General features: G+C 32.6%; 1 protein-coding gene across 1 annotated transcript; it reads left to right on the forward strand.

The window, feature by feature from the left end:
- Positions 1-1,143: 1,143 nt before the first annotated feature.
- LOC129217168 (L-gulonolactone oxidase-like) lies at positions 1,144-22,338 on the forward strand. Its single transcript, XM_054851431.1, has 12 exons — positions 1,144-1,285; positions 2,063-2,164; positions 2,421-2,546; positions 2,656-2,750; positions 6,071-6,161; positions 10,465-10,650; positions 11,698-11,805; positions 13,076-13,170; positions 15,015-15,164; positions 19,857-20,018; positions 20,120-20,210; positions 20,829-22,338. The coding sequence occupies exons 1-12, from the start codon at positions 1,217-1,219 to the stop codon at positions 20,976-20,978; spliced, it is 1,425 nt and encodes a 474-aa protein (XP_054707406.1). The 5' UTR covers positions 1,144-1,216; the 3' UTR covers positions 20,979-22,338.
- The last annotated feature ends 1,084 nt before the right edge of the window (positions 22,339-23,422 follow it).

A 23,422-nucleotide genomic window follows, 5' to 3' on the forward strand; every position in this document is an offset into this window, starting at 1 on the left:
AGATCTATCCCAGAGATAAGGGCTAGTTTTCTGTAATCGCCCGGGTCGTTTTAATGGTCCCCAGACCGGCCCTGGATATTTGTGAAAGCGGAGCCTGGAAAGAGGAGATTAATAAAGGTTAAACTAAAAATTAAGTGGCCCTGAAGAAAGTTGCATAGGGGCCCATAAATCTTGTCGACGGCCCTGGCTATAAAATAGTTGGTAAAAGTACACAAAACACACACACACGACAGGTGATTGGAGGCGGAAGTGTGCTCTGAAAAATCTACAAAACTTTTGAAAGTGAACTAAAAATTAAAAATAGCAATAATGGCCCAGTAAATAATTCCGATCAATCCCGGTCTAGGAAGATTGGGTGCCGCAGATTGGGCACCATCAATTGAGCGTCGATTGGACGCCGGGAACATTGAGCAATGAGCATTTTGGGTGCCGGGAACATTGAGAACCGGGCATATTGGGCGCCGGGAACATTGAGCCCCCAGCATTTAGGGGTCAGATAATATTGGGCGCTAAACACTTTAGGCGCCGGGAAAATTGGGTGCCGAGCATTTTGGGCGCCAAGCACATTGGCCCCAATGTTCCCAGCACCCAATGTGGCGGCGCACAATCGACGGCGCCCAATCTGCGGCTCCCAATCTTCCCATTTCGGGTCAATCCTATGAATTATGATGCGCTAAAAAGAAACATCTTACAGAACCAAGCAAAAACAAGGTTGATATTGTCTCAATGAACTATTTTTTTGGATCTAAAAATTTGAATTTTAATAATAATCGTTAAAAAAATTTTGTCGCATCGGAGTCAGCTGACCCTTTGACCATATCCCGAATCCGCCCTTGCTTTTTATCTCTCTAGCCCCTCAGAAGAATATGTTAATGGTTAATAATCTTCCTTCCCGGACATCATTTCAAAAAAGTAGGGGGCAGTGGGAGAAATGGTGGTCACATTTGGATTTGGGGTTTCGGGGGGTTACATAAGAATCAGAAATAATAATAATGTCAGGAGGCATTTTTTTAAATTGTTTCTGGCGTGGTACGTAAGTTTCAATCTTTTGAAGAAGAGGAGGAACCTTCGCTTTGTATCTTACTTCGCCCTTTTCTTCCCAATTGTGCAGTTTGTAATGTAATGTGTTAGAAACATGTAAATAGATTATCTCGTTGATTTTATCTAAGAGGAATATTCAAATCATTGTAAGAGAAGAGTAATAAAAAGTATATTCATGGCTGATAATGAAGGACTATTTCGCCCATCTTCCTTAGAATTAAAAGGCCAAGACATGAGTATATTGGTAATCTATTGTTATAAAATTAATTTATTTCCAAATGATACAACATGACATTTTTCTTATCTTGTTACTTTTAGGCACACAATGCAACCATTCTATTTCATCATCGTCATGATACTACAAAATACATCTTAAACTTTAGTTACGAATGAATATTTTTGTTTTGCTTCAAAAAAAGAAAAACGAAAAACTGTGGTTTAGAATTGTTTTAATATTCGCTCTTGTTGTCAAAATGTTCATTATGAGGGATAATAATAGTAACTCAAAGGTTCATGATTAAAATATCAATTATTTGTATTTTGCTCAAATTGTTATAAAAGCTTTTACGACATAACATATGATAAAGTATTACTGTTACTACTATTATTTGCAATGGAGATTTTTCTTGAATGATAAAGTAATTTTTTTCACTTTATGATAAAACTGAAATAAGACTACTACTTGCAAAAATTAACAAATCAAAAATTTGTGATACTTGTTTTCTTTCATTAAGTTTTGCTTGTTTTACATTTCTCTTTTCAATTAAAATAAATTTAATGTTAAATGAAGAATAATTTAACTATCCTTGAAAACTTACTCATAAATTGGTTTTCTGCATACTTTTTCAAACCTACTGAAATTTTAATGCATACCAGAAAATTCCAAAAATGTGCAATAAAATATGTTCAGTTGTTGCATAACATGTACCTTAATATTTAATTCTTAGTTGTTTTGAAATAAGAGTGTACATCATGTTCAAAATGATTTTATTCATATGGATAATATTTATATGCTTTACAGAAAAGTGGAATGCAAAATGTGCATTTCAAAAATTGGTCGGAAACTTTTGAATGTTTTCCTGACTTGTTCTTCGCTCCAAAATCTGTAGAAGAAATCAGCAGTGTAAGTTTATTTGTCCCTTTCTCATGTTTTGGTCTTTATTTTTGCGATTCATCTATACTCATTTTATTGTTTATAAATTTAAATATATTGTAACTAAAACAATTCTGCCTGAAATGCTTTCATCAAAATAATTGTCAAATGTGAGCAGAGTTTTACTCATTTTTTTATGTTTTTATAGAAAATTTATAGACTGTTATTATAGATACTTTTTTTTAAACTTCAATTTCATTAATTTACTATTGTTTCTCGCTTTCAGATATTGAAACTTGCACAAGACACCAAGAAAAAAGTTAGAGTTGTTGGCTGTAAACACTCTCCTTCAGATCTAGCTTTTACCAATGATATATTAGTTAGTCTCCAAAATTTCAACAAAATTTTGAATGTAAGGAACTTTTGCATACGTCATCCTCTGCTTATCAAGTGAATTCCTTGTTTACATAAGATTATTTAAATTGCATCTTCTCATTTTTTCGCTCCTATATTTGTTTCAGATCGATAAAAATCGAAAACAAGTCAAAGTCCAAGGAGGAATGGTGCTGAGCTCTCTGAATGATGAATTATATTGTCATAATTTGGCTTTTTCAGTGTATGTATGAGGAATTGCTTTTTTTAATAATTGTGTGTGCTTTAACCTATATTATTTCTTTCAACATAATTGTAGGAGCTATTATAGGATAGGCCTTTGACTGCTCAATTTTTTTAACGAAGTCACTTCGAAATATTTATGTTTTTATAGGTAAAAACAGTGTAAAAGTGTGTGTACTCAATTTATGCAAATGACATTGGAAATTTTGCTTAGTATGATAAATCTCAAGTAAAGGTTCATGAAAAAGTTCTACTTTGCATTCTCGGCACCAAATTTGGCTTTCTTTCTTTCTTTCACACACACAGATTGAGGTTTCTGCTATTCCACTAGGGAAGCTTATACCTCTATTAATCCACAATGTTTCCAGGATTTTGTTTTTCCAGGACAGCACAAAGACAACACAATAGATGGTGGTGCCATCTATGGACAGTTCGAGAGACAATTTAGAACCAGGCCAGGAGCCGAATAACTTCCTAGTCTGGCAGCCCCAGAGGTATCGTTTCACTTGGAGGACATTGTGACCACGAGCATATTTAACGTCGCCCAGTCACCATTAATGAAAACGGTGGGTCTTCGACCAGTGAGGATCGAACCCGAGACCCTCCGGTCCGGAGTCCAATGCCTTACCGATCAGGCTACCACGGCCCTGGCTTTCTTTACGATTTTTTTTTTCATTTTACTTATTTATTCGTTTATTTGTCTGTTTATTTATTTATTTATTTTTATTTATTTATTTATTTATTTTTTTTTTTCAGTTTCATGAGCAGCAAACAACACACCTTCAGTAAAACTCCTTCATGTTAGAATTAGAGATTATGCGGCTTGCAAAATAGACAAGCGGTTAGTCTGAACACTTTAGAAAATGCATTGCCGACAGTTAAATAATACATTAAGGGAATAATGTTTTTAAAATATGTCATGTACATAGAAATCATGAAAAGAGCAAATTTTGCTATTTCTAGATTGCCCGTGAAAATTGCGGAATAAGCAGTGAGAGGATTGAGGTGCAAAAATATTCAATGTTTTATAAAAAAAATGAAACGGACTGTCCTATGTTATTTTTGTTTAAAGTACTTAATTTACTAGCCTTATGTAATCAACACGTCTAAGCAAATATGTAGCAAAAATAGTTCTGAAAAATGGAACATCAAAACTGAAGAAAAAAAATGGTATTTAGCAGGATTAATCCTACAGCATTGAGAGCATAATCCTGGGCCTGATTATCCAAAAGGCCCAGGAAGCTTTTGTTTTCCCTCAGAATTTTTAGGAGGCCCAAATATGACTGTAATACTGCTTAAAAATTCCAGTTTCTGCATTTAACTGCATTTTCTAAAGAGATTGCAAACTCTAGAACTTGCTAAACGAAAATTTTTTGAATTATTAAATAATGACAGATATACATTTGGTAAAATGTAGCCACAAGCTAGATTTTCAAATGTGGGATTTTATTCAACTGTGTTACAATGTACTTTCATAATATTTAATTTCCTTTGTGAAGTGTCAAATAATATTCAACATGTTATTAACTACCCATATTACCTGAGATGCAACATGTGTAATAAACATATTTCTGTCAGTCGGTAAGGTGGAAATAACTTAAATTCTGAATTCTGCTTTGCCAATTAACATTGCTCAGTGTTGTATCAATGTGCATAGAATGTTAAGAAAAATTTCCCCAAGCAAAAAGTGGGGGACCCCAAAATAAAACCATGATTCCCCTAATTTCAGAGGTTAATCAGCCCTTCCATAATCCCACAAGATTTTTTTTAAAAATTCCGTACTTTCTTTCGGTTTATGCAAGAAATACTTACATGGAAGTCATAAAAGAAAGCATTATCAGTAGTTCATGAAATGCATCGCCAGCTCAGTCATTCCAGCCGAGGACTGCAGTTTCGTCTGGTCACTGTTAATTCCATACCAGCTACCAGTTTGTTTGGCACTCTTGGCTTCCTCAAGAGGTTTTCCACCGCCAGCTCAGTCACTCCTATGCCGGGCTGATAAGTGCTAATAAGCACGAAACTGCAGTCCTCGCCTGGAATGACTGAGCTGGCAGTGTATTTCATGTATTTCTGTCTTAACTCTGGTTATAGAGCGGTAACTTATTGAAAATACCATGCCTTGCCTTCAATCTTCGAGTTGAACCAAACCATAGCTTCGGTCACTCGTCTGGTTAGTGCTAATTCCATATTAGCTATCAATTTGTTTGGCACTCTTGATTTCCTTAAGAGGTTTTCCACCTCCAGCTCAGGCACTTCCTATGACATGCTGATGAGTGCTAATAAGCACGAAACTGCAGTCCTCGGCTAGAATGACTAAGCTGGCGATGTATTTCATTTATTTCTGCCTGGGGGAAGGGGGGCTGGCTATAGGGCGGTAACTTACTGAAAAAAATATCAGTATTTGTAAAATTTTCTGTTTCATTTGATGGACAGATTTTGTTACCAAAGCGACGTTATATAAACCTTAATTTGCATCAAATTTATAAAATTTTTGGAACTTGGATTCAACTTGTATGAAGGGGAAGGAATTCATGAATGCAAGAATTATGTTAAAATTTTGAGAAGAAAACTACAGTATATAGACTTTTTTTTAGATTCTGATGTCACGTCCATTGGAGCTGAAGGATGTAATCTGTTGTTTAAAGTGAGAGAACCTGAACAGCAGCTCTATTTTATCTTTGGGCTGCAACTTTCTCAATCTTTTGTTCAAAAAAAGAAAAAGAGAAATGAATAGGAAGATGTTTGGATCACAAAATTATGGGAAAAAAATAATGACTTATCTAAGAAGAGTGATTGAAATCAAGTAGCTAAGGTCAAAAATGAAGTGGTATTCTTATATTAGGTGCCTGTTTTGATACATACTGCTATGGAGAAAGTACATAAAATTAACAAACTTATTCAAAAAATCATCACATTGAATCCCTAAAAAGTATGCTCTTGAAACATTTGGAATGCATCTGTCTGTCATTTGTTATTGTCACACTGTCCAACTTTTACCACTTTGGCATAAAATTTACCCATTTCAGCTGTGTTTTACATAACTCCTCATTTGTTGTGCATTTCAAATTTGCGTCAATAGAACTGATGATTTTTCAGAAATTTGTTCTATACAACTTTTATTTAAAAAATTCCTCATTTTAAGAGACAACAATAGAGTTTCAGATCTGGAATTCTGACTTAAATTGCTTCTAGTATAAATTGATTATTTTCTGAACTCAAAAAATTTTGAAAATTTTATCTTTAAATGTGTGTAAAATTTAAAATCATTCATTTTAATTTTATCAATGTTTGAAATTTTAATTTCTCTTGTTTATTTTGCAGTCTTGGGTCTATATCGGATATAACAGTTGCTGGAGCTATATGTGTGGGAACGCATGGTACAGGAATCAAGTTTGGTTCTTTGTCATCCTATGTATGTTAAAACATTTATAAAATAAATATGCATTTGTTTTATAATACATTTTCGAATTACTATCTACTTAAAACATTTTTGAAACTTTTGCTATTTTTCTGTTCATTCTTGAAGTATTATATATTTAAAAATAGCTAATCCTATTAAAAAATTAAAACTATATAATGCAACATCAATTTATAGTTTGTTCTGTGTAATAAAATTTGAATTGTCTGTAATTTTTTTAAGTATTATCTTGAGAAAAATCAAATAATAAATTTGGTTCTTACATTAGCTAATTTTTACTTTGAAAAAATAAGCTAGTCATTTTTTTGAAACGCATGATTCAATTTCATGTAAAAGAAATTTTGTACAGTAGAGGAATGCGGGGCAAAGTGAAATGGTGAAATATTTACTCTGCTTTTAGCGCCACTTATCTAATAATATTTTAACTTGTAGTCTATTCCAGTCAAGAAAAAATTACCTTTGAAAATTAATACAAGCAATTTTCAAAAATTTATGCTCGTATTGTAATATTAAGTTGAAAGTCAAAAATTCCCGAGTAGCATCAACTCATCGGCCGATGATCGGCCGTTCATCGAAATCCGATCAAACATTGATCGGTCGATGATCGGCCGATGATCGGATTCCGATGAGTTTTCATCGGAAATTGCTCCAATATGTCTCATCGGCAATAGTAGAATCCGATGAATTTTGCTCCCTATACCGATGAGATTTGGAGCAATATACGAGCAGTGCTGTTCCGAGGCGATGAATTTTGGATAAAAATACGATGAGATTTGGAGCAATATACGAGCAGTGCTGTTCCGAGGCGATGAATTTTGGATGAAAATACGATGAAATTTGGAGCAATATACGAGCAGTGCTGTTGTTCCGAGCCGATGAATTTAGGATGAAAATACGATGAGAAGTAGTAAGAACTACGATATAGGGACAAGCAAGGAGGAAAAAAAAAATAACCGGGGGAAGAAAACTTGCAGGAGGGGTATTTTCGGACGACGTCATTTGGAAATTACTTAATATATATTATTTTTTTATTAACTTGTTTAATTAATTTCTAATTTAACAACTTTTGATGAGCGTGATTCATGAGTTCAATCTTAATCGCTCTAGGCGGGATTCGAACCCTAGTCCTCTGGAATACGAGATTCATATGCTAACCACTAGACAAGTTTTGCTCGCTCCATGGCGAATTAATGTATTAAATGGAAAATCGTTTGTGGCGCCATCTATCGGGTGGCAAGGCCATGACAGATTTCTGAACGGAAAGTGAGAATTTTATTTAGTGAATATACTTATGGCGCCAGCTAGTGAAGAGCCGGAGTCGGTAATTTTGGGAGTCAGGAGTGGAATTGTTTTGGAGATAGAGAGAAATCATTCAAGAGCCGGAGTCTCATTTTGTTCGCAATTCCAGTGAGGTAATCGGCGTTGGAATCGTGGAGTTAAAGTTGAATTGATTTTGCAGCAAATTGAAGTAAACCCTTCCAAAATCCAGGAGTCGGATTCGGAGTCAAAGTCTCAGTCATTTTTCCTCCGATTCTCAAACTTGAATGTTGATCCGTATAGCCTTACGTTTGATCAATAGTCGGATATTCGAATAATAAAATTTATCCTATTTTAACGGTTGGGAGATTTCCAAAAAATTTAGATTGGGAAAATTTTTATCGGAAAATTTAAACGACCTACTTTTTTTAAGATAAAATGTAACTCGGCAAATTTTCATCGGAAAATTTGATCGTTACGATCTCTTTTTCCGATGAAATGTAGCTTAGCAAATTTTCATCGGAAAACTTGATCGTTACGATTTCGTTTTTCGATGAAATTTCGCTCCGAAAATTTTCATCGGAAAATTTGATCGTTACGATCTCTTTTTTCCGATGAAATGTAGCTCGGCAAATTTTCATCGGAAAATTTTATCGTTACGATCTCTTTTTCCGATGAAATGCAGATCGACAAATTTTCATCGGAAAATGTGATCGTTACGATCTCTTTTTCCGATGAAATGTAGCTCGGCAAATTTTCATCGGAAAATTTGATCGTTACGATCTCTTTTTCCGATGAAATGCAGCTCGGCAAATTTTCATCGGAAAATTTGATCGTTACGATCTCTTTTTCCCGATGAAATGCAGCTCGGCAAATTTTCATCGGAAAATTTGATCGTAACGATATAGTTTTCCGATAAAAAACAGCTCATCGAAAACCGTTCTCGGATTCTGATCGCAACGATATCAGCGTGCATTACGCGATGAGTTTAGGAGGAGTCGATGATCGGCCGAGCAAAATCCGATGAGTTATTGCTACCTGGGTTATTTCTGTCATTATTAAATGATAAAATTCTTGTTATTAACATTTTAACTCTATTAATTGAGACCTTCTAATATTCAGTGCAGTATTAATTTGTTCAATATTAAGCTTATTTGTATTTTAAATACATTGTACAGTTTGTAAAAAGCACGCGGGGCAAAGTGAAATAGTCCATTTCATTTACTTGCTCAATCTTTTATCAAATAAATTTATGTATTCATTTATTAATTATGTCATTTGCATTCCTTTGCTTAATAAATAACTTCTTTATTCATTCATTCACTTATTCTCTTATTCATTCACTACTTCACTAACTACTGTTTTTCCTCATTTATTAACTTATTTATTTATTACTCTTTCCTTTTCATTTATGTATTCATTCTTTTATTTACTCATTTACTTGATCAAAAATATCTTTAATAATCAAAAAGAAAATATTTCACTAGAAAAATATTTTATTTTACACTTTGTCCCATGAAATTAAAGTGAGAAATTTCCAACTTGGTTTTAAGGTACAAATTCAAGTGTTTCAATGCAAGTTTTATTATAAATATATTGTTCTTTCTTTGTTTACCTTAATTTTCATAACAAATTTTCAAATGTGTGCATATTGAAAAAAAGTAAGTCATCTTAACTGTTTACTTTGTCCCCACATTCCCCTATAGTTTTTCAAATTTGGCAAATTATTTTTAATGCAAAGCTTAATTCAATTCAATCATTTGTTGGTAGCTTTTAGTGCTAATAGTTTTTTGCCTGATTTAAGTAGCTCATAATGTATGACATCCTTGTATCCACAGTAATTTGTCCTTGCTCTTGATGTTGAAGTGTTACTTAGAGTTACCCATTATCCATTATGCTTAAAATTCTTGAAATATATTCACTTTTCAATCACTAGACACAACTCAATAGAGAAATAACTTTTTTTTAAGCCTGATCCATCCTTTCGAAGATTTTGGGGGCAAAAGATGTGTATTTGACGCATATGACATGAAGAAACAAACAATGCCAACATGCTTGTATAAATACTTTATGTTCTGATAGCCAAGTTAGACATTTTCTCCCCACTGATTCCTCTAAATTACCTGCCTGCCTGAAATGCAGCATTTTGCAATAAATTTTTTAGTTTTCATGCTATCATTCATTCATCTATGGGAAAACTTTTCCCGTCCATTGTATATGTCCCATGATTTTGAAATGAATAGAGATTGATTCCCAAGTCGCAAATCTAAATCAATAAGTTATCCGGTTTGAGAATGATGATCATCCAACAAAATTGGAATATTGTGATGTTTTCACTTCAACATCACATTTTTTTTTCTTTTTTTTTTAAACCAGTCAAAGCAGTATGATTTAAAAAGAGTATGCTCACCAAAAGTTTTGACAAGCAGTCAATGCACTTCTCTTGCAATTTTCTTCAAATAGTAGCAGAAAATCACTACAGTCCACTAATGGTAGTTTCCAAGTCTGGTGGCATGATTGGTAAGGCACCGAACTCATAACTGGAAGGTCCCAGGTTCAATGCCAGCCGATCAAAAATCCTCCTTGTTCGTTCATAATGACTGGGGCCTCTTCATATATGTTCGTTGTCACAAATTCCTCCAAGTTCCCATACTTCTCGGGAGGGGGACAGATCATGGGTTGCTCAGCTCCTGCTCTGTATCAAAAAACAGAGCTGTCTTCAGGACCCCATCCAACTGTTTAAACCACATAAAAGTGGTAGGTGGGAGGGGGGGCCTGAAGTCCGAAATTGTAGTTTCCAGATGCAAACTTCAACAAACTCAATGCTATTGCAAACTATGCTATTGTATGAAACTTGTTGTAATGTGAGTTTAAAATCTGTATCAGTTAAAACAATAAAATGGCGCCAAAGACGCAATTTAACTGTGATAACATTCATAGCTAGAACCATTTTATTGGCAAATTATAATTTCATATTCACAGACCTGGTGAGCAAAAAATTCAATGATTTTTAACTGAATTTGTCCAATATTTTTCATAGGTAGTTGAAATGGACTTAATGCTGTATGATGGCACTATAAGCACTGTTTCTGCAGACAGAAATGAAGATTTATTTTTATCAGCTGTTTGTAGTCTTGGCTCACTTGGAGTGATATTGAATGTCACTTTTCAATGTGAACCTGCATACAATTTGCATTTACGACAGTATGGGTTGAATTTGAAAGATGTAAGTACAAGCTATGTATTCATCTGCAATAATAATTTCATATTTTATTATTAAAATTTTAAGCTTGTATTTATTCTTTTTTTTTTTTTTTTTGAGTTGAACTGCGGTGATTGCAAGTAATTTGTTCTTGTTTTGACTAAAGCACTACTATCCATAACTGTTTTCCTAGAAATACAAGTAAAAATCAAAATTTATAGCAGCACTTGCCTGGTACCCAACACAATCGTTCCTAACACAGTAGCCCATACAAAAGTGGCACAGTATTTAAACCAGGGGGTCTCCTAACTACGGCAGGTGGCAGATTTTGTCTGGGGTACAGAAAGTTCAAATTGAAAAAAAAAATAATAAAACATTATTTTATTTGATAGTATATTTTCCTTTAAGCATTTTAAAAGAAAACTAAGCTTCAAAAATCTCAGAAAAACACCACTAAGCGCTAAAGTTTTTAAAAATTTTGGTGTATGGGGGGGGGAGGGGGTTAGGCCATCCGAACTGAAATACATTGGATTGTTGACTCACCTGTCCTCCAGAAATTTTCAGCATGGCCCTCAAGTAAAAATGTTTGGAGACCCCTGATTTAAACTAATCACAAAGTTCTTGTGTAGTTGCAGTTTCACTTAGGGCAGTCACACTTACGGTATCTTAAATAATTCAGAACTGGATTGTTTTTGCTTTTCAAGCTATGTAAAAATTCATAAAAACAATAGTTTAACACTTATTTGATCCAAAAAATAAAGCTAAAATTAAGTATATGTATTATAATTGATGGGGGGCTTCTCTTTCTGTCCTTTGTTACAAGAAGATTGTTTCTATTCGTGAGAATATTTGCTGTTGTAATAATTATTCAGACCAAGAACCTTGCTAATTGGTTGATTTATTTTATAAATATTATCAACAGTTTTCACTCTCTTCATTTTTGATTGCATAAAATATAAAAATTACATGAAAATGGTAAAATTATAGAAATATTTCATCCATAGCATTTCAATTAAGTTTTGATATTATCTGATTTATCATATATTATTAGTTTTTTAATTTGTTTTTAAGGTAATTGAAAACCTAGATGTTCATTTGAAAGGCTCTGAACATTTCAAATTTTTATGGTTTCCACATACAGATGGGACTGTGGTTTCTCACTGCTCTAGAACAGAAATGGTAACTGTTGCTTATCATGCATTTAAAATATGTTTTAAATTCCTTAAAAATTTATGATGGAAAAGTCGAAAAAATTTTATGCAAAATTAGAATAAAAATCTTGAAATTTTACAGTACATAATGGTGGACTTATTTCAGTACTCATTGGCACCTGGAGAAGGGAGGGGGGGGGGTCACATGCATGGACTAGAATAACATAAGTCTCATATTGAATATCAGAAAATCCTACAATGAATCTCTTTTTTTTTTCTAGTGTATTTTATTTTACTGATTTCACTTGTAAAGTAAAATTTGATCCTGTTCGAATAGCTTAAAGTGTTGCAGTAACCTGAATTTTAAAGGAAGCAATTTCCCAAAATTCAGAGCGACTCAACATTAAGATTATATGTCAAGAATTCAGGTCTTTGAAAATGTAATGTGACCTTCAGGGTGCATGATAACGAGGCATACCTATTTATTTGTTACATCAGTAACTGATATAAACCAGATTTTGATATTGCTTGTTCCTGTTGGTAAGCTTTGCAAAGGGGGAGGGGGTAATCATGCAGCCTACATCATTGAAGTTTTTAAGGTATGTTTTAGAAGTCTTTTTCTTCTTTTGTGGGATCTAATTCTTGAGGAGTGCTCTGTAGTATTTGAACGATGATAAGCATTCTTGCTATGAACCACCATTTGTATTTTCATAAATTCAACCTGTTCAAATCTGTTTCTTTGCATATTCAAGGTTTATGTTATTAAATATTCATAACCTTCAAAAACGAGTTGATAATGAATTTTCTTTTTGAAGAAAAGTGTTTTTGTGTTTTTCTTTTACCTTGCATTTCTAAGTACCTGTGTTCAAAACATGAAATATTTTTGCATACATTTGAGAAATCAACCTTACAGCTTGAGGCATTAAATAATTATTTTGTTCATTAAGGTCTTAAAACAAAATAAAAACACTTTAACTTCTCAGCGTTCAAATAAAAATAGATATATGTTCTGAAAATAATATAAAAAAACATTCTTTAAAACTAAAAAGAAAAAAAAAACGCCTTAACTTTTAAGATTTGGAATGAAAATTTTTGTAGCAATTTTTTGATATGCCTAATATTTGGGTTTTAAGCAGAAAAAACTTATTGATAGCCCACTATTTCTATTTCACCACATGGTTCATAGTAGATAAATTGTCCATCACAATTAGTTAATTGCACTATTATTGTATTATTAAACAGAATAAATTTGTGTATGACCTAAGAATAATAAATTGTCCATCTAATCCTTTATTCAGCCAGTTCCGAAATTTTCTTGGGCACAAAAGATGTGGCGCTGGGTTTGGGAGTATGGCATTGGCTACTATTCTCTAGAGTTTTGTATTTATATTAGGTAAGTTTAACTATGCATAATTCAAAACTCATAAATATTATGATTTAAGTTTTATAATTAAATGTTATCATTAAATGACTCTTTTGATCAAGTACGCAAGATTTTTCACAAATCCTAGTTTTTACAAGAAACTTTAATTTTCTCTTTATAGTAAATAAAAATAAGGGGTTTCAAAAAAATTCTGGAAGGAAATCCGTGGCGGACATGCCTCTAGGACACCCCATAGCACCTACAGCCTTGAAATTTCGTTCAAAATTATTTCGAACCCCGGGGGTGTGCACCTAAGGTTTTATTTTTTAAAATTAATATTAGTTTTTTTGTAATTAATTTTTTAAGCTCAAATTTTGCATAAATTGCCTATTATTCCTATTAAAGGGGTTAAAAATTACTTGCACATATTAATATTATATATCGTTGGAAGGGGTAGAATTTTCCGCGTTCTACGCAATTTGTTTCAATGCTCTAACTTTATTACGGCGGAAGTTATTTGCATTTTTAGCTCTAACTTTTTTAGGCTTAGCTAAAATTTAGGCACTACTTTCTTCATTAAATCTATCGGTAAAAAGCGCAGGAATTGTCCTACAGTTTTCTTTTTGACACCACTAAAAAAGCAGCTTTTTTTACTCCAGATCTAACTTGACCTATGGTCGAAACACTGAACTTCTATCTCCAAAGGAAAAAAAGTTACAAGCCATTAAAATTCAAGTTTGAATAATCCTTATCTCCATTAATATTATTCATGTTTTATTTGGCGTTGACATTGTTACGTCTTTTCGATTCTCATGTTTCTTCTTTCCCTTATTCATAAACTTAAAGGGTTTCGATTTTAACGGAAAATCTTAGGCTCAACTCAATTCAATCCCCAAGCTAAAGAGCATAATATATTACTGTGACTATGAATATACAAAACTGCAGTTTTGCAATCTGCAAGTTGGTACAAGTTATTTTGAAACACGGGGAAGGGGTGCTTTTTGATCCAAAAGGCGTTTAAAACGCATTTTAAATAAAACATTAATATAATAATGCGTTTTAAAATATAATTAATGCGTTTTAAATCTGTTTCTTTTTAACTGACGATTGAAATCTCTTTGTGAATCAAATAAGATTGCAAAGCAATCTTCGGGGGTTGGTGAGCGTTAGCAAGCAGGGGCAGAGCCCTCTAGTATTTTAATAAAAAAAATACTGCAGACTCCCAAATGAATGGGCTCAAATGCTGCTGGGGATAATCTGATTAGAGCATAGAGTGAAAAAAAGTTATACGATTGAAGAATGCATTTTTCAGTGTGTTAAACTAACACACGAAAAGTGTTAAACTAAGCCATTAAAAGAAGCTTAAATCTAACCTGTGATTGGTGATCAATTTTCATGTGATCCGCGAAAACCTTTTGTGATTTTAAAAAGAAAACTGAACAAGAGAAAGGATTTTTTTGACATTAATTTGTCCAAATAAGATGTGAATGACTAAAGAACTTATAATTATCTTGATAGAGGAGATTTGTGCAGGAAGGAAAGTGATCAGTTTTTCATTATTTGAGGAAAGTAGGATGTAAAGCTATGAAAGAACTATTTTTGCCAGTTGTATTTTTCATATATAAATATATCCCTCAGACCCTTTAAAAAAATTGCAATTTCCTTTTTTTTTTGGAACTAAAAGCCAATTTCACTAAAAAAAATTTAGGCTGATATTTGAGTGAAAATTTTTTTGAGAGTACAATAGTTCCTTTACTATGTGAAAGGAAGTAATATTTAAAAAGGTTAATTTAAATCAATGCTATTTTAAGTTTAAAAAATATAAAATTAGTTTTCTGTGATTTGTTAATAATACATATATATTGTTTTTACAGCACCTTTTTCCCCGAGTTTGGTCCATTTTTAAATAGATTTTATTATAATCTAGTTTACTCTTCTTCTACATCAAAAATTGATCGCAGCTATAAGGTTTTTAACTACGATTGTCTGTTCAAGCAATATGTTAATGAGTGGTCTATTCCCATGTAAGTATTTTTATTCTTACGGAAGAAATATGTATTGTTTAAATGTTTTATTAGGTTATATTACTAAACTACAATTCAAGAGTAAGAGTTTTAGATCTTTTGATGAATTTTCTTCTTTTTACCAAAAAAAAAAAAAAAAGAAAGGAAAAGAAACTGAGACAAGGTGAAATGGAACAGGATAACAGTTGAATCGATTATTTCAGAAAGGGTGTAAGTCCAATGCATTCTCGTAGAACTTATGCCCTTTCTGAAATAATCGATTCAGTTCGAAAACAATAAATAGTCAGTGAGCCCCACTAGAAGCAGGACATTATGCTACTTAAAGTTTCCCATTTCCATAAGGTTACAATCCTTAAAAATATCCATTAGTTTAAGAGTGAACCTTTAGAGTCCTATTTCGAAATGGTCAGCCCTTAAAAATTCCAGTGAGATATAAATCCCATCCTGAACAGCTTCATTAGACGGATAAGGACAGTCTGTAAAACAGGTGCCCAGGAAGGCGCACCATCAGGGCCGGATTTGGAAGTGTGGTGGCCCCGGGGCAACGAAGGAGTGGAGGCCCCTAATCAGGGTTCAAAAAGATCATATTTTCGAAAATATCCGATACTTTGGTATATATCCGAAAATTTTGATATATATATGCATATATCCGATATTTTTGACCCGTGAAAGTTAGGATATTTTGTAAAAATTTTATTGTGAGGACCCCTTTGTTGTGGAGGCACCGGGGCAGTAGCCTCGCCTGCCCTACCCTAAATCCGGCCCTGCGCACCATTGAAGTTTCTAGCTGGGTTGTTTTTATGATGTCTGTTTCTTTTTCAATTGAGGGTTTTTGCTGCCTGAAAGTGTTCCACAGCATTTGGGGAGAGCATGCCACTGCTTGGAAAGTATGAACACCCCATTTGGATAAACAGTCCATGTGGAGACACTTTAGGACAAAGACTCAAACCCAAAAAGCCTGTAAATTGACAAAAACAGTTGCGTTGTAATTTTATCTTTGATCAATGTCATTATTATATTATCTGCTGAATTGATCAATAGATGCTTGTTAAGCTGCTATTTTGGGGATAAGTAAAACCAGAGAGGGGGATTTGGGAATGGTAACATTTTTAAAGAGATAATTATTTAGCAATGCATTGCAAATAAAAAGCCATAAAATCTAACTTAAAAGCAAGCACTTGCATAATTTTGATTAAAATTTTATGTGAAAATTATAAGTATACAATCCCTTTTTTAATATTCTTTACTGATGAATCGATTTCAACAGTACAACAATAAATTAAAGCATGAATATAGGTGTAATTTTCTGTAAAAAGAAAAATGTGTTACGCCATTTCAGCTATTTCAAAATAAAAATTAAAAAGAAATAAATTAACTTGTTCCAAGAAATATAATAAAAGGAAAATTTTAGTTTCAGATTGCAGGAAGAACATGAAATGAAAAGATATCTATTTTAAGTTCAAAATTTAGTTTCTGAAGTGTGTTAAGTCATAGTTTGGACTACTTTTGTTTCATGTATGAAAGCGTGGTTTCTTGTGTTAAAATATAATGTTCATGTCATTAAATGTGAGGGTTTAGTCTAGACTTGGTACTCTAACATGGACTAAACTTCTTGTTATAATGAGCAAAAACAGGGTGGTTCAAAAAAACTTTTTTTTTTTCCAGCTACATTCCAGGACACCTCCTTTTTTTTTTAACTTACTAATAGTATTATGCTGTAAAAGTTTTAACTTCTTACTAAAATTTTAAGACGGTGCTTAATGACCCCTCAATTTAACATTGGCTGTACAATAGAAAATGTCACAAATTTATAAACATTTTATTTAACCAGCTGTTTTTTTTTTTTTTTTTTTTTTTTGTAAATAATTATTTTATTGCAATGTATATGCATATGACTCATGTATATTATAAAATGTAACAGTTTTTTCAGTTCAATATATTTTTTTAACCCCCCTCCTTATACTGATGAAGATTGGGGGAGGGGGTTGAGCACTAGGGTGGATCGGAAAAAACGAAATTTTGAATCTTATTTTGGAATACCTACCAAACGCTGTGCATGTGTAAGTGCAACACACATGTAAAATATTATCAAGTTTGAACAACTTTTTGAGGGTCCTACCAAGGCTTGAATTTCTCCAAAAACAGAAAAAAAGGTTAATTTTCCAAAATTTTTATAAAAATACTAGTGTTTAAAATTTTTGTTAAAATACGGTCAAAATGCTTCGTTTGAACACTCTTTTCATGTATCTTTTACAATTATTTATAGTCTTTGCACCATTAAGCTCGCACATAAGCTGCTAAGTTTCGCGAAATTAACCAAAAACCGACTTTTTTGAAGCTTTTTTGTGCATTGCAATATTTCCTTTTAAAGTCCAGTTTTCTTTTTTACAACGCCTGTACAGAATGCAGTTTTAAACGGAAGTGAAGTTAAACTTTATTACATTTACAGCCCAGCACCCACTAAAAACAGGTGGCTGCATTTGGAGTTCTATTCTACCTTTTCCATCTGCCGAGTCACATGTACTAAGTGTAAATTTATTACTTATTTTACATTAGAAGTAAACTATCAAAATGATTTATTTGTATTAACTAAAAAAACATAGAGAGAAGTGCATTGGTTACAAAGAAGATATATTGACTCACACACAGTCGCTCTGACATATAAGCATCAATATTTCACAAAATGAGGGACTTGAAAAGTATCAGTTAGTTAAAGCCACAGAAAATAGTCAGTTCGTCACATCCATTCATGAAACCTCTTTGAAATCATTTTTTGATTCAAACAATGACATGATACTTCGAAATTTGATTTTTGCTCTTATGAAGCCATCTTGCGGATTGACTAATCACAAACAAAGAAGCTTCTGTAACCATATTAGCACAGCATTCCACCATCTGAGTGTGAAAGGAGAACTAAACGAATGCAAAACTGGCGTTGGTGCTTTCAATCTATTGTTGAAGACTTTCATTAGATATGCCATCTAAAATAGGAGAGGGGTAGCAGTTATTGCACATTCTGGCCGGTTGATAACATCAGAGTATGATGCATTAAAGTTAATTCTTGAATTATAGAATTCTCTTATTTCTTCATGAACAGAAGCCACTTGTCTGGCCTTCATAATCTTCGCAAAGCCAGTTCTCTGATGTAATTCGTTCATCAGTGATAACTGTTAAGAGAATAGTTTCCGGGTGGCAAAAATGGGCATTCGTTGAATGACAGGATCAATAATTTTTTCAGATTTTCACTTACGTAACAAGATGCTGTAATAACACTGATGAGGAACAGCAAATTTTTGTTTCAATTCCAAAAGAAGAAAAATTTGCAACGGCTATACCCCCGCCAACAGAGCCATCAACATTTTTTGGTGTTGATGTCACTTCAAAAGTGGAACAAATGAGGCTTTTTCTGCTAACGCTATCAAGAGTGTGCTACTGGTACGGCAGTTCTGACAGATGTGCGATGTGCTGCAGCAATTGCTTCAGAAACATTACAGGATTTTGGTACTGTGTCAAATAGTTATCGCTCTAAAGTCGTTGATAGGAATACAATTCGAAGACAGCGGCAGAAGTGTCACAGGTGTCACAGACAAAGTACGTGCTTCTCTTCAAAACCTGCGAACTAGAAGTGAAAGGGTTTGAAAAGTACATTTTTCGATAGGCGAAAAGACAAAATTATGACAAAAAGAAATGGTTGGAAACAGATACCATAGAAGAACCATAAGCGAGGAATCCATGGTTGAAAAATCCAATTCTCTTTATTTGGCCATAGAGAATAAAATTGGACATCCTGTCCCATGGTTAATCTGAGAACTGCATACGAGCAGCCTTTGCATCACCTGTTCACATTACTTGATGGTGAAACTGCTGGTCCATGTGAATTTTTGCAGGATCAATAGGTAAATTGCTAGACAGTTGCGACAATTTACCACTAATCCAGTTTGAAGCAATTACGCTCCTTGTTGTAGGTGGTGAGCTGTTAATATAATAAAGTATAATTTCATTTCCATTTAAAACTGCATTCTGCACAGTCATTGCAAAAAGAAAAGGACTTTTAAAAGAAAAAATATTGCAATGTGCAAAAAGGACTTGAAAAAAGTCAGTTTTTGGAAATTTCACGAACTTGTGTGCGAACCTAATACTGCAAAGAATAAATAATTTTGAAGTTACATGAAAAACGTGTTAAAAGGAAACATTTTAATAGTATTAAAACACAAATTTTAAACCTTATTATTTTCATAAAAATTTTGGAAAATTGACCTTTTTTCCTATTTTTGGAGAAATTTAAACCTTGGTAGGACCCTCAAGGAGTTGTTCAAACTTGATAATATTTTACGTGTGTATTGTTCTTACACATGCACAGCTTTTGTTGGGTATTCCAAATTAAGATTCGAAATTTCATTTTTTTCGATCCTCCCCCTTTCGATCCTCCCCATTTGAAATAGGAAGCTAAAGTTCTTCCAGTATATTATTATCCACTAGTCTAAAAACATTGAGGGGTGTCCTGGTATCTAGGAGAAACTTCTTTTTTACATGTATTTTTGAACCACCCCAAACAAAGATTTAATATATGTTTCTTTAATTGAATTCAACTTAAAATTGTTCTTTTGTTGTTTTATTTTTGTTGTATTCATGTGTTAAGTTTATATTACGTGTTCTAATGTTATGTATATAATGTGTACTTTTTTGATTTAGAGAAAAAACTGGTGTGGTTTTATGGCAACTCAGAGAATGGATTGAATCTTCTGGCACCTATATACATTTCCCTTTAGAAGTTCGCTTTGTTAAATCTGATAATATATTTATAAGCCCAGCTTATGGTCGAGATTCTTGTTACATAAATATCATCATGTATAGGTAAATGGCTTTTCATATTTTTTATTTATGTAAATATAGTACTTTTGAGCTATTTTCAAAGTCACATGCAACATTAATCCTCAAATATGTTTCTTTTGTAGGCCTTACGGGAAAAATGTTCCCTGTGCAGAATATTGGTCTATTTATGAAAAAATTATGCTAGAAGCTGGTGGTCGTCCTCATTGGGCTAAGGTTAGTAAAAATTGTTTAAGCCAATTATTTTTGATGTATGCTTGTACCAAATTCATAAATGCCTAAAAGAATGTGCTAGTGCCCTTCAAAACTATCAAATTCATAACAAAAATGCCTTTTTCCTCTGCTTTTAATACATTGTAGTATACTTTACAATAAATATGATACTGATTTTTACAATATTGTGAATATGCACAGCGAAATAGAATTTTTTTTTTTGTGGTTAATAAACTTTTCTGTAGTATAAATACTTTTTATTATCACTAGGCTATTTTAACACAGTTACACTAGAATGAGCATTAAAAAAATGCAACAGAAAAATTCATTAACCCGGCAGAAGGCAAAGTCTTCTTACCAAGAGTAATTCAGATAGTTGGAGTTCAGATAATTGGACTCCTACATATATAAAATATATATTATAGCATTTTAAAGTCATGTAGTAGTAAAAAAGTATTTTTCTTTAAAGATAGATTTAGAGGGGGGGGGGGGGTGACCCATATGAGTACAATTTTGTTTGTGGTCACTCATAATTCCTTCCATTTCAATTGTTATGTCTTGAATTTAAAAATTTTTAAATATGCATACTTGAATTAATGTATGTTTTCTCTTCTCTTGTAGGCTCATACGGTGAAGGAAGAAACTTTCAAGCATATGTATCCTATGTTTGGGAAGTGGTGTGCAATGCGTCAAAAATTAGATCCAATTAACATGTTTTTCAATCCATATATGGCAAGAATATTCTCTAACAGTAGAACTGATTATAGTTAAAAGTTAATTTTTAATTAAATTATTTAATTCAAAGTATAAATATTTTGTTGTTCTTGATTTTGTTGTGTGCATATGAATCATTTTTAGTTCAGAACATAGTCTGGTAAAGTTTTGAAGAACGGTTGCATGCAAAAGTGGTTATTGTTTAGCATTTTTTAATTGTTGATGATATAAATGACGCAAGCAAATATTAATGGCACATAGTGTTTTTCATAAAAAAAGATTTATACTATATTCTCTATTATCAATTGAAGTAAATAAGCAAAGTATGCCATAACAATGCTCAATAAAGTGATAGTGCTCTTACTTTGACTTATGCATGATCTTGCTTTATTCCTTAATAAATTGTAATCAGGGGCACCCCAAACTTAAAAGTTTAAGGACGGTATTCTCAATTTTTTACAAAGTGAAAATCTAAATTTTAGCTTTTCCGATTCATCACACAAAATTTGCTGAATAAAGATATTTTTGGAAGGCCACAGTGACCCTAAGTGTTTACCTTTTCTATTTCATTTGATATTCTTTTATTTATAATCATCTGATCCAAAGATCCAATTCAGAAAACTTTTATTCTGATCAGTTTAGCAAAAGAAAAAAAAGTCTTATGTCACAAAGGGTGTGATTAATTTCATATTAATGTTTATGTTTTTATCATTGCTTGTTCTTAAGAAATCATATTAATTTTTAGACTATTTAACTATTTATTTGTTTATACAGTTGCATAACTCATAGATTTATTCAATTGACCAAACTGCTTATTATTTCTTCTGTGACATTGCTACGTATGAGATGTTGAGTTTGTTAGCTTTCATGTAATGCAATGAAGTAAAAATAACAATTAAATTGCAAAATCAGCAAGGCATTTTAAAATTAAAGTTTGTTTTCTGTCCTACATTTTGCATGAAAAAATCAGGGGTTTTACAAATATTTATTTCTGCTGAGCATTTTTCTTTTTCTTTTTTTTAAATCTGCTCATCTAGTTCAACATTTTCTTCTCCCTTATAAGCAAGATTCCTTCATTCCTTAAATAAAATAGTTTTTTGATATAAATGCTACTTCTTTCTCCTTTTCGCTCCCCCGTCGTATGTTTTTTCCTTTCCTCTTCCTTTTCAGATAAAAAATTCTGCACTAAAGCTTTTGATGAAATTTAAAACCGCAAAAACATCTAGTTGATAAAGGATACTTAAATACAGAGCAATCTCTAGTTTAAATGAAATCGAGACAGCTACTCAGACTACTACTCTTCAAGGACTTAAATTAAAGGGAGAGAAAAAGCAAGCTTTATCAAAATGTACAAAAATTTTCCTTTTAACACATAAAGTTTTAAAGTCACATTAAAGTGTTTAATTTTTATGTATATATTTTCATAAATAATAAACAATTCTCTTTCAATGCCTTGTTTTTTTATCGTTGTTCAAATTCTTTGAAACCCCATTTTGCTGAGGAAAATAGCCTTAACATATGTGAGGTTTTCCCTATAATTTTAAAGTTTACAAGCTTTAAGAGTCTACAATATTACTTCATTTTTGCAAATGGTTTTGATATTTTTTTGGAAGGCCCTAAGTCAGCAACGTTGTGATTTATTGTGGTGCAGCGGTCGAAGTAGTCCTATATATCCTATATTTCCTATATTTTCAAAAAAAGCATCAAAATCGTCCTATATTTCCTATATTTTTCAAAAATTTCCTATATTTCCTATATTCCCGTTTTTTACCCAATATATCTTTTAAAAGGAACAGTAAATAAACTTCCTGACATCGGATTTTTCGTTGAAAATATGTACCCAAACGAATTTCAAATTAAAGAACTCGACTAACTGAATCCTACGACAGACATCTTCACTCATTGGCTACAGCAATGTGACGTCACTCTATAGTGGTTGGAGTTTCGAGAATTTAATCTGAAGTTGGTTTTAGAGTTTTGCGTTTAGGGGGGGGGGGGCAACAGCCATTTGTTTTGTTTTCCCATCTTGGTTTTCATTGGTATATTGGTATGTGTTGTGTTCAGTGCATTTTCTGATCGGAATGTTCTAATCTTCTTTTTGCAATCTTTTTTTTTTTTTTTTTTTTTTTTTTTTTTTTTGTGGAATTTTGGGATTGTGGAATGTTAGTTCCTTATGATGTTAAAACGTAGTTTGTGGTAATAAGTGGAATTATAATGGTGAAATTGCATCGCTCAACAAAATTTCGTGTGGAGTGGTTGAATCAGGAGGACATTAATTGTACAAATTTTGGTGCATGGTGCACTAAAGGAAAAGATGGTTTTACCGCTTTTTGCCATTTTTGCAACTGTTCAGTGCCCATAAGCAATAGTGGATTTTCGCAATTGAGGCTGCATGCTAAAACATTTAAGCATAAAGAAAACTCTGAAAAACGTCAGAAGGATCCTTCTCAAGCTCTGTTTTTTCTTAATACAAGTGGTAAAGGGTTCAGTTTAGATATAAA

This window comes from Uloborus diversus, chromosome 2 (genome assembly GCF_026930045.1).
Source record: "Uloborus diversus isolate 005 chromosome 2, Udiv.v.3.1, whole genome shotgun sequence".
In the NCBI taxonomy this organism is placed as follows: domain Eukaryota; kingdom Metazoa; phylum Arthropoda; class Arachnida; order Araneae; family Uloboridae; genus Uloborus; species Uloborus diversus.

Bases quoted from the DNA above. Each gene is read 5' to 3' on its own strand.
- LOC129217168 (XM_054851431.1), top strand. From the start codon at position 1,217: ATGGCTGATAATGAAGGACTATTTCGCCCATCTTCCTTAGAATTAAAA. The intron at 2,165-2,420 runs GTAAGTTTATTT...TCTCGCTTTCAG, and splicing joins CTGTAGAAGAAATCAGCAGT to ATATTGAAACTTGCACAAGA. The intron at 13,171-15,014 runs GTAAGTTTAACT...TTGTTTTTACAG, and splicing joins GAGTTTTGTATTTATATTAG to CACCTTTTTCCCCGAGTTTG.